Source organism: Schistocerca cancellata, chromosome 2 (assembly GCF_023864275.1).
Source record: "Schistocerca cancellata isolate TAMUIC-IGC-003103 chromosome 2, iqSchCanc2.1, whole genome shotgun sequence".
In the NCBI taxonomy this organism is placed as follows: Eukaryota; Metazoa; Arthropoda; class Insecta; order Orthoptera; family Acrididae; genus Schistocerca; species Schistocerca cancellata.
Genome location: NC_064627.1, coordinates 920,667,509 through 920,679,923, shown reverse-complemented (window position 1 = coordinate 920,679,923; position 12,415 = coordinate 920,667,509). Strand labels below are relative to the sequence as shown.

Genomic DNA, 12,415 nt, shown 5'->3' with positions numbered 1-12,415 from the left:
GGCCACTCAAGAAAGCGCGGCGAGAATAGGCTGTGTTGTTCCGCGGAGCGGCGCGGCCCGGCGTGGCGCGAATACGCGTGTGACGGCCTGTGAAATCACGCGCGGCTGACAGGTGAAAGCGGCATGCAGCCGGCAGCGTGCTGCTGGCTCCGGTTACAACAGCGGCGGCGCGGGTCTCGGTCGAGAGAGCCGACACGCTATCGATTGTTGCCGGCAGCCGCGCTAGTTGCCGGCTCGGTCCGCGTGGCGGCGCTGGCGAGCCAGCGGCCGGCCGAGCAGTTAGTGGGACGCGCACGGGCCGCTCAGTCGTGGCTTGGCAGGCGATCGGTTGGCACGCAGGGCTTTGGCAGAGGAAAGGGCTAGCGAGAACCGTACAGGGGCGATTGCGATGGGCATGTGGTCTGCGAAGGTGACGGCGCTGCTGCTGGGCGCGGCGTGGTTGGCGGCCGCGGCCGCTGCAGACGCCGAGCCGCAGCGACTGCCCGACACGTCGGGCATCACTGGCGAGCTGACTGCCAGCTACGGCGTCGACGGGTTCTTCTCGCTATGGCTCGTCTTCAACAATGACGACAACGTGCACATGTCAGGTGAGTGGCGGCGGCGATGCAGATTCCATTCTAGCACACACCTGTTCCGTCTGCATTCCTGATGGATTCCGGCGTCGACACCGCCAACAGCCACTCGTACCGAACTACTCTTCAGTGTTTCGGTACAAGTATTAACATATTACGAGCCGGTAAGCGTTATTCCTGAATATATACGATGAAGACTTTCGACGTAGGTTTTGGGCTTTTATGAAATACCCAAAACATTAACACTGAGAGATTATTTATTTATTAAAACAGGAACTGACCAATGGCGCGCGCTCTCTCTCGCTCGCGCGCGCGCACACACACACACACACACACACACACACACACACACACACACACACACACACAGACTTCCTTACAAATTCATCTTCAGGCACACTAGACAGAAAATTTGAAAAGATTTATATTATGGCGATTTTCGTAGTAAATGTACGATATGTGTGTAGAATACGCACCAAACTACTCGTCAGAATGTTAACTAACACAGCTCTTCTGCAATTAACTTACACATCTAGCATGAAAAGTGCGCGAAATATGGCGCGCCCGTACACATCGACCTACGGTGAGCTGTTACCACAACTTCTGTTTCGCATTCACATACACTGTCTTACCAACTCAAGATGAAATTCTCACATTCCACCCTTGTCTAGACCTCAGTTTACACTACTAATCAGTCTGTCACCACAACCAAGATTTGTTGGGAGGGGAAAGGGGGGCGGGGAAGGTTGAAGCACTATCACACTCCACATTAAAAGCGTCTGCATTAAAACGTTCCACTATAATATGGATGCACTTACAGACCAAATGCCAAAACAGTGGTACAGAAAAAAGTCAGTAGCCTATTACCATAAAGCCACTATTGTACATAAACTATACAATAAAACCATTTAAACGTACATTTTCACAAATGTTGTTGTTGTTGCACAGCGCAAAATTATTTATAATTTTTTGGATTTTTATTCAAGGAAAAACAGTGGTCTTTATAATACCAGAACTTATTTCAGTACACGCAGTCGTGATCGCATTTAAGTTCTTTATTTTTATTTGTAGATGACCGGTTTCGATGTTCCATGAGATCTTCTTCGGCTCTTACAGTCCCTGATGACCGTACGTGGAACAGGCACATCTGTACAGGCGTGGAAGAAGATGATCTCTTAAGAGATCGAAACCGGTCATCTACAAACAAAAATACACAAATGCGATCACGCCTGTGTGTATTGAAATAAGTTACAAAATTATTTACCTTGCTGCATCAGCTTTCGATATTTCAACACTACAGCAGCTGCTGTAAAAAACAATACTTCCAGATGACAAAACCCAAAATGTGACAGATTTCTTGTGAAGCGAAACGTCTGATTAAATTATGTGGTAGAACCACTGAACGAGTAGAAGGCTATTGCGCTGAGGTGTGTTGGAAAGATATCTACTATCTATGACAGTGACAAGTCTTATCAATCTCTCGCACACAACTCAAACAGTCGATGGAGAACAGATCTTCCGCTCTGCAGCGGGGTGTGCTGTTTTGAAACTTCCTGACACACCCGGAAAGCGGAAGGCAAATATCTGGGCTCGAGTTCCAGTCTGTTACACATTTCTAATCTGTCAGGAAGTTTCAGTTGCAGAGACGTTTGTTATTCCTGCAACACACGAAGCGCCGCCCGTTGTGACCGAGCGGTTCTAGGCGTTTCAGTCCGGGACCGCGCTGCTGCTAGGGTCGCAAGTTCGAATACTGCCTCGGGCATGGATGTGTGTGATGTCCTTAGTTTAGTTAGATTTAAGTAGTTCTAAGTCTAGGGGACTGATGACCTCAGATGTTAAGTCCTGTAGTGCTTAGAGCCATTTGAACTATTTGAACACACGAAGTATACTGAAGAAACGCTGGGAGTGAACAAAAAAAATGGAAACACCGAAAACACAACATAATTAGCATGCCTAATACGATGCAGGAAAACAGATGGTATCAAATCAGCTTTCAGACGTCTCTAAATGGGTAAGAACAGATCCTGGATGATTTTCAAGGCAACTTTATACCTTTCTTCCTGCAAAATAGTAGCACTTTCAGTTAACGATGATATAGCGATCACACACCATTCTCTCCAAAGTAGACTACAAAGGCTCAATAATATAGAGATCTGGTGACTGTTGGCCAGGCGAGATGCGACAGTTCACCCCGTGCTGGTAGAACCGGCCCTGGATTACGTGCGCTGTGTAATCAGCGATGGAACGCAACACCACAATGCCATGGGATGTACCTCATCTACCAAAATGATGTATGATTCTTGGCTGTAGTGCAGCCTTCCAGATTAACTATGGAATACCACGGTATAGCTGCCCAAACCGTCGCCTAACGCCCGCCATTTTTCACTCTTGGAAACAGTGTGAAGCTAGACTCTTCGGGACCACGTCTTCCTGTTACGAGTATTAGCACGACTGCTGAGTGGCGTTGGAATTGCAGCTCGCTACGCAGTTCCCTGCTTGCGGAGCCCCCTTCGTGTTTTTTGGTTCGGACGATGTTCGCGAGTGCGACGTTCAGTTCTGCAGTGACTTCCCGTCACAATCCTCTTCAATGACTGTTCTGTCACGGTCAAGTAACACACACTTTCAACTCCGCTTTCACTTAGACGAGGAAGTTTTTCCGTTTCTGCTGTATGCGATATAAATCTTTGATACGGAGCCTCTTGAAATATCAAACACTGCGGCTACCTTAATTACAGATGTACCCTCCATACGATTACCAACAATCTGCCCAGTTTCAAAAGCACTGAGAACCAATAAATGCACTGATAACTACACAGAACTGACCACGACTGACATTTGCAACGCATGGAGAATATTGCACATGTGCCATTCGTGATCAGGTACATCAGCGCAACCTGTAGGCTCAACTAGTACCTTCATTTATGTTCAAAGATGCATTTCTCATGGTGCTTCCAGATGTTAGTCCAAGCCCCTTATCTGTGACTTAAAAATTCACACAACACATGAAACAAATTAAATTTGAGACTTTAACATTGTTTCTCTGTTGTCTATTGCAGCTTACCAATTAACGTTACGAAAAAAAATCGGATATTAAAGTGTACTTGCATTTACAGCGTCCATAAAGAAGCTAGAGGACGCAGTTCTGTTCGCTTTATGTATAGATACCATTTTTGTTTATTTCCAGTTAAGTGCTTGGTCTTTAACCAGAAAGCATACTATGTACTGTAGTTTTTTTTTAATTAATTACATATATTCCGCAGTTCTATATCAATATTCTGCACAGAAGTCGGTCAAGCATCACGTATGTTGTCACTGGTTTCCTCAGTGGTTAGAATAGAACCTGAAGATGACCATTGGCGTCCGAAACGCGTAATTTCATTTTGAAATTGTGGTGATTGTGCAGGTAAATAAATCAGTCTCGTCGCATATGTTTTGGACTTATTCACCGAAAGCCAGAGTGTGATAGAGAGCTACGACGCATTAATTTTGGGTTACTAACTGAGTGGACGCATTAACAAAAGTAAAAAAAAAAAGGGTAATGAAATGTAGGCGAATCAAATCAGGCGATGCTGAGGGAATTAGATTAGGAAATGAGACACCAGAAGTAGTAGCAAAATAACTTACGGCTGAAGCAGAGAGGATATCAAATGTAGAATGGCAATTGCAAGAACAGCCTTCCTGAAGAAGAGAAGTTTGTTAACAGCGAATATAAATTTAAGTGTTTGGAATTCCTTTCTGAAAGCATTCGTCTCGAGTGAGCATTGTACGGAAGTGAAACGTTGACGAGAAGGTGTTCAGACAAGATGAGATTATAAGATTTTGGAATGTGGCGCTACAGAAGAAGATTAGATGGATAAGTCACGTAACTAATGAGGAGGTACTGAATAGAATTGGCGAGAGAAATTTGTGGATCGGTCGACAGAACACATTCTGAGACGTTAAGGAATCGTCCATTTAGAATTGGACAGAAGTGTGTGTGTGTATGTGTGTAAGGGGGGGGGTCAAAAGTTGCAGAGGGAGACAAGCAGACGAGTACAGTAAGTAGGTTCGAATGGATGTGGGTTGCAGCAGTTATATGGAGACGACTTGCACGAAATAGAGGAACAAAACAGTCTTCTGACTGAAGACCACAACAACAACAACAGAATGGAGAGAAATGAATGTCTGCTACAGCAAAAACTGCTACTACTTCCGCCGCCTTCTTTTTTGTAAGCTTCAAATTCCACTGTCGGTATCGACTGTTACTGGCATTCCATGAGAATTCCTATAGTTCTCAAGGCATTCGCTGCACTGATGCACAAACATTACCTCCGGACTACATTGATGGGCGCCTACAGAATTTTGCAACAAATGAAAGTCACAGCATCTACGTCAAACGCTTCAGTGTGGTTGTCGGGGGTTCCCGGAGGGGAGAATTCAGGGTTAATTTCCACTCTCCACATCAGAAACCATTACTTAGGCACTTGTAGCTTATTTACAGTAAAATGCTGAAAAACATTACTTACTTCCATTGTTATACTAAATATGATTTTCTGTTACATGAATTTATGTTTAAGGGTCAGCATTCACCCATATTTAAAATAAATGAATTTAATTACCTAACATTAAGATACATTGCGCAAGTGATCCTTGTAGTACAGGGGGTGTGTAACTTGAAGAAAAGTTCCTGTCATTATATGTCCAGAAACCAATACTGGGCCGGCCGCGGTGGCCGAGCGGTTCTACGCGCTTCAGCCCGGAACTGCGAGACTGCTACGGTCGCACGTTTGAATCCTGCCTCGGACATGGATGTGTGTGATGTCCTTAGGTTAGTTAGGTTTAAGTAGTTCTAAGTTCTAGGGGACTGATGACCTCAGATGTAGAGTCCCATAGTGCTCAGAGCCCTCTTTGAACCAATACCGGTTAAGATACGGGCCACTGACAATCCATAGTTCACAGTCTGCATCTTATTAACATTTGAGGCAGGATTCACAAGATACGGCACATACGGGCTTTTGGGCAGATGCAAATTCTCGAGCAGTCATGGAGGTGAAGCTTCAGCGTCAATGTATGGGCAGATATTTTCGGTAATACTCGTAGGGCCGTACACTTCGCTGATAGATTAGTAGGCGATGTGTCTCACCGATGTGTACAATGAATTTCCAGCGCTGCTGGAGAATGTAGCCCTTGCAGAAAGCAAACGACTGGGGTTTATACACGGCGGGGCACTACCCCATTTTCCGCTGATCATGCCACCGTGCCTCTGTGCAACGTTCCATGGGCGATGGGCTGCTCGAGGAGGTCCCTCCCTTTCAGCGGACCTGAATCCATTACTCTTCTGGTTGTGAGGGCATTTAAAGGAACTGGCGCATGCCCACCCATCAACGGTCAGCAGACGTTGCAGGAGCGTGTGACTAATGCATGTGGCGCAAACGGAACGGAGGGAGGGGTATTTGAAACAATGCATCATTCGCTGCGAAGGAAGTGTCCGGATGCGTCGTAACCACACGCAGCACTGCCTACAGTGTCGGCTTTCACGTAACAGATTGGAATGAGAGGACAGGAATAAGCCCCATCGCAAAAGATATTTGTTTCCGAACATATCATTACAGGGACGTTTCTTCTAGTTTTTATCTATACTACCTCCTGTAGAAATATGGGACAAGTTTTTTAAACAATCTTTTTTAAACGGCTCACAGAAAAAAATCTCCCTCTCTTACATTACCGTGACGTTAACGATATTGGCGACGACGACGACGATGACGACATGCTATGATAATGATGAGGAGGGGGATGAGGAAACATGGCTGTATTTAGGGCGTTCAACACTGACGTGTTTGTGGACTAAGCATACGTCCAGAAATTCAGCACTGTCTGTAGCACTGCTTTACAGCCAGGAGAGTTGGGCGCATCAGTCACCCCGAATAGCAATCTTAAACTTTCTCTCCGTTTACTGGGCATTTTCATAGTCCACCAATCGAGGCATGTCATTCCAGGACAGGCTAAGAGAAGAAGAGACTATCATAACCGTCCAGCATAATAATGAAACTCTTTTTGTGCCGTTGCCTTGCGCAAGAAGAGGACACATTCTCAAAAGCTGGTCATAATGCAGTAAAGACAATCTGCAGTCTCCAATACAGCTTTATTTGCACGCACTTTTACGGTGAAACAAACTGAGAAAATGACGTTGCAGGAATTCTATGTAGAATCCATTAGGTGATACGTTTTCTGTAACTTTACCGTAATACAGGCGTCTGGCAATGTTTTACCACACAGGTAGTTCGCAATCAGACAGCAACATCTTGCCAAAACGCAACTTTTGCTCTGCAACAGTGTGTGCGGTTTAATGAAACTTTGTGACATATTAGCTCCGTGTGGGGAACCGTGACTTGAAACCAGACAACGATTTTCTGTTGTATAGGAAGGACCATTAGATGTTCTCGGATAGCTGAGGTGGTAAGATAATTCTGCTGTGCTTTACACTGCTAGGAAATTCAAATCCTCATCGTATTATTGATTACAGTTGTCTGATGATCCTTTAACACGTTGAGCACGCGTGACAAATTAAAACTTTATACAGTAAGACAGTCAGGGTTTGGATGAAACTGGGGAATGTGTTCGACAAACTGAAGATCTGAACGCGAGGCGTACTCGACTAACAAACTTGCCACGGAAGTCACGTATCTTGGTTCGAGTTCCTGGAGCGGCCCACAGTCTCAATTTGTGACGCGATTCAACGATGTGTATTCTTCGTAAAAGAGTTGTGTAATAGTGCCTGAGCACTGTGGTGAAGAAGACGGAATTCATCTGGTGGTGCCGGATACAGCGACACAGGAGAGTCTCTTCGCGGTTTGGATGAGGTTCTACAGGATATAGTGCTGCTACCTGGACCTCTGAGTCACTTCGCAAGGTGTGCTGTGGTAGCGAGCAGCTCGCGATGGGCAGGTGTATGGACTAGAATGCCTGTGTGGCACAGCCAGCACCCCTTATAGAGGAAAGCCTGCGCGTCCGCTCAGTGACATCACGCACAGAATCTGGTGCCAGTACTCTCGCAATTCGTTTGGCCACAGCAGTAGACTGTAAAGGGATCCGGACGACGAAAATTCGTAAAGAACCCCTTGGATACACAAAAGCATGACGACACCAACCTTACACAGGTGTGACCCATAGAAGCAACTGTGAAACAGTAGCAGAATAATTCAAAGTAATTCTCAGACTGTGTATCCTGTAGAACTATGAAATATTTAATGGTAGTGCTTCTTATGAGATAGACACTGTTTTTGCTTTTGTATTTCAGCTGCTATTTAACAGTCAATATATCATTTCATAACTTACATAAAAACTGACAATGTAATGAAGCTAATACAGTGCCAGTTATGTGCTACCCATTAGGTTAAACATGAGCACATAATTGTTTTCAAGTACTTTAGTTGTGTATCTATAAGACAGCAGTGTAAGCCACTGGCATTTATCTGAAATTGCAGACCCAAAAAGTAAGAATTTGTAAAATACACAAGTATTTTTTGTATTTTTTTTATTTTTTTTCATGTTTTCACAGTTTCTCCCTTACATTTGCTGAAAGCCTATTGATCCATTCATGTACTCATTCATTTCTCATTTCTATGATTTTGAAGCAAAGTAGTTATTCGTGCATTATAAAGTCGGAAGCTTACTATAATCACTAATAGTAACATTCCTTGCATTTCACTTCAAATTCCCATCAATAATTTATTAAAAACAAGCGACTGAGACACTGCTTTTACTTAATTTTCAATTTTGGGTATACCACATTCCTTGTTTTTGAACAGGCAACATCCTGAAGACTTTTACAGCAGAAAAAAAACAGAACTAAATACTAGAACCAGAATACATCGAAACTCGTCTGTATCTTATGTGCATGCACTTTATCATAAACTGACTTTTATTCCTAACAACAAACAGTAAGTATAAAGATATACTGAGATATTTAACTACTTAAGTATGAATGTGCTTGGGCTATACTGCTTGAACCTGCAGAAATATAATTCATACAACCTAAACCATCTAAACTGTAGAATTGCCAGGACAAGAAAACAAAACACTGTTTTCTTCGGCACTTAAACAGTTAAGATCTGATATATTAGTCAAAATGTCGCTGACCTTCCACACTGCGTAAGTGCCTATTCTTTGTTAGCACACTTAACCTCTTTTAAGAAATAAACAAAACAAATACTCACTCTTGCACTTGGAGAAGGAGTAAAGTTATCTCTGCGAGTACTTGACAACTGTTTCTTCCTCGTTGCTTAACCCTCCGGAAATTTAAACAATTACTTTTGGTCCACCGTCGTAATTCCCTCTACAATGCGGCGCAGAGCATCGAAACGGCATTTTGCAGGCAACGAAATTTGCACAGGCAAGAAAAACAGATCACCAGTTTAGTGCACAGAAAGTAAACAACCAAATCACGTACACTGACGCAGGAACACCATTCACAATAGTAGTAAGCTGACGCGAAACGCGCCGCACGACTGTTCACAAGCACTGTCCCATAAAACTGTTGAAGACTAGCTAGACTCCACGTGTAGCCATGTTGTGACGTCACGCACTACGTGGACAGGCTTTCTATTACAGGGGGTGCTGGCACAGCACAAACAGCGCATTAAGATCGATTTCCGCGATGCTTTGAGAAGCTTGCAGGAGGGGACGGATATTATTCCTACGAAAAAAAACTAAATTCCGTTCGAACAGGCCATGAAGGCCCTACGGTATCTACCGAGCGCCGTGTCATCCTCACCCGACAGGCGTCGCTGGATGCGGATGTGGAGGGGCGTGAGGTAAGCTCGCCGCTCTCCCAGTCGTTGTCAGTTTTCGTGGCCATAGCTGCTACTTTTCAGTCATGTTCCTCCTCAATCGGCCTTACAAGGGCTGAGTACACCGCACTTGGCAGCAGCTCTCCGCAGACTCGGACGGTCACCCATCCAAGTTCCAGCCAAGCCCGACAACGCTTCACTTGATCTGACGGGAACCGATGTTAACACTGCGGCAAGGCCGTTGGCCATTATTCCTCTGAATGCTGTATCCTGAAAGAGAACACATGTCCGCAATCGAAAAATTATTAAGTTTTACTATACTTGGACAAATGAAAAGCCTAAACTATTTACATTACTGGCCATTAAAATTGCTACACCACGAAGATGACTTGCCACAGACGCGAAATTTAACCGATGATGTGATATGCAAATGATTAGCTTTTCAGAGCATTCACACAAGGTTGGCGCCAGTGGCGACACCTACAACGTGCTGACATGAGGAAAGTTTCCAACCGATTTCTCATACACTAATAGCAGTTGACCGGCGTTGCCTGGTGAAACGTTGTTGTGATGCCTCGTGTAAGGAGGAGGAATGCGTACCATCACGTTTCCGACTTTGATAAAGGTCGGATTGTAGCCAATCGCGATTGCGCTTTATCGTATCGCGACATTGCTGCTCGCGTTGGTCGAGATCCAATGACTGTTGGAAGAATATTGAATCGGTGGGTTCAGGAGGGTAATACGGAACGCCGTGCTGGATCCCAACGGCCTCGTATCACTAGCAGTCGAGATGACAGACTTCTTATCCGCATGGCTGTAACGGATCGTGCAGCCACGTCTCGATCCCTGAGTCAACAGATGGGGACGTTTGCAAGACAACAAGCATCTGCACCAACAGTTCGACGACGTTTGCAGCAGCATGGACATCAGCTCGGAGACCATGGCTGCGGTTACCCTTGACGCTGCATCACAGACAGGAGCGCCTGCGATGGTGTACTCAACGACGAACCTGGGTGCTAGAATGGCAGAACGTCATTTTTTCGGATGAATCCAGCATCATGATGGTCGCATCCGTGTTTGGCGACATCGCGGTGAACGCACATTGGAAGCATGTATTCGTCATCGCCATACTGGCGTATCACCCGGCGTGATGGTATGGGATGCCATTGGTTACACGTCTCGGCCACCTTTTGTTCGTATTGACGGCACTTTGAACAGTGGACGTTACATTTCAGATGTGTTACGACCGTGGCTCTATCCTTCATTCGATCCCTGCGAAACCCTACATTTCGGAAGGATAATGCACGACCGCATGTTGCAGGCCCTGTACGGGCCTTTCTGGATACAGAAAATGTTCGACTGCTGCCCTGGCTAGCATATTCTCCAGATCTCTCACCAATTGGAAACGTCTGGTCAATGTTGGCCGAGCAACTGGTTCGTCACAATACGCCAGTCACTACTCTTGATGAACTGTAGTATCGTGTTGAAGCTGCATGGGTAGCTGTACCTGTACACGCCATCCAAAGTGTGTTTGACTCAATGCCCAGGCGAATCAAGGCCGTTGTTTCGGCCAGAGGTGGTTGTTCTGGGTACTGATTTCTCAGGATCTATGCACGCAAATTGCGTGAAAATGTAATCACATGTCAGTTCTAGTATAATATATTTGTCCAATGAATACCCGTTTATCATCTGCATTTTTTCTTGATGTAGCAATTTTAATGGCCAGTAGTGTATAAAATAAGGACAAAGATGAAAAAAAATTCGTTAAAAAAGACTTTCGAATAGCGGGAAATCATCTTAATACACTGTTGAAAATTCACCGTTCTATCTTTGTCAGAGACATCCGTATGGATTACTCGTTGGCACTAATAAACTATCATTGCGAGTTCCTTTAGAAATCCCATAGTTTATTCAAAACCCCAGTCACTTCCGTAGTCCTGTACAGGGTGCCCCAGGAAGAATGGTCAGTATTCAGAGACATGGCAAGAAGCAACACATGTCTTCCACTAAACAACTGCTCGTAGTTCTTAAGGAATGCCTTTACAGCCAATGTATACTACGTATTTTTTTCTTGTTTCCACCACCTCTCAAAATATCGAAAGAAAAGAGCTTGCAGTAGAAAGGATTTGTTTCACAGTGTATAAAATGCAGAAGTACTCATAGCTCTGAAGGTATGCGTTTTACAGCACATGTTTACTGGACTTTTTTTGCCCCGAACGATCGTTCCTGTCATGTCCCTGAACACTGACCATTCCTCCGGGGACACCCTGTATATTCAATTTTTGCTACATGGTCGGAGTCTCGTAACGCCACTTTCACGATTCAGTACCGGGCAAAGTGGCGTGACGTTATGTTGACGTTCTGTCTAGTGGGAACTCGCCGCTATTTGACGGTGATGTTTCCCTCCCGTTCCCTAAAGTTCCGTTGTCGTCCACTGTCAACTGACCTTTAGAGTAGATGTGACGAAACTCATCCATAATTTCTAAAGAACACTATTTCGAAATTCACACTGCACGTTAGCGAGATTTCAAGTCATTGGCTTCTAGACGTCTGTATGATTTTCTGACGTTTCCCGAGGGTGAGCGATTGTTAGTTTTTGTAGACTAATAGCATCACCAACGGAGAGTAAAAAAGGCTGGGAGTTCTTAATAGAAAAGCTTTTGAATAGCACGAAAACAAATTTTATACCGACCTAGTTATTATTATTATTATTATTATTATTATTATTATTATCGTATGCATCAATTACAGTAACACACATTTAGCAAAACAAAGAAATATATATATATAAAAATGAACATGTGAAATCATGTAAGTACACAAGTTTTAAAACGGTTCAGACTACACTCGGATGTTGATGGACTCGATCCAGCGTAGTGCCTCGTGGGATGCTTGCTGGGGCTTCTCAATGCCACCAGTAATCGTTCAGATCCAGTCGAGACTAAATACTTCATTATCAGGAAAACTGATCGTATATCTCTTGCTCTGGTGTTTGCCTGACCTCAGTTTTCACCAAACCGAGCTACAACTCCTGAGCAATTACCGGCCTGTACAGTCTATGACACAGAGTGGAGC

The 12,415-nt window shown here is 44.5% G+C and overlaps 1 protein-coding gene across 1 annotated transcript in view; it reads left to right on the top strand.

Moving 5' to 3' along the window:
* The first annotated feature begins 296 nt into the window (after positions 1-296).
* Positions 297-12,415, top strand: part of LOC126162862 (transforming growth factor-beta-induced protein ig-h3) — a 330,320-nt gene continuing 318,201 nt past the window's right edge. The window contains exon 1 of the mRNA XM_049919639.1: positions 297-587. Coding sequence (XP_049775596.1) covers positions 389-587 — 199 coding nt within the window. The 5' untranslated portion in view covers positions 297-388. The remainder of the gene's footprint in view (positions 588-12,415) is intronic.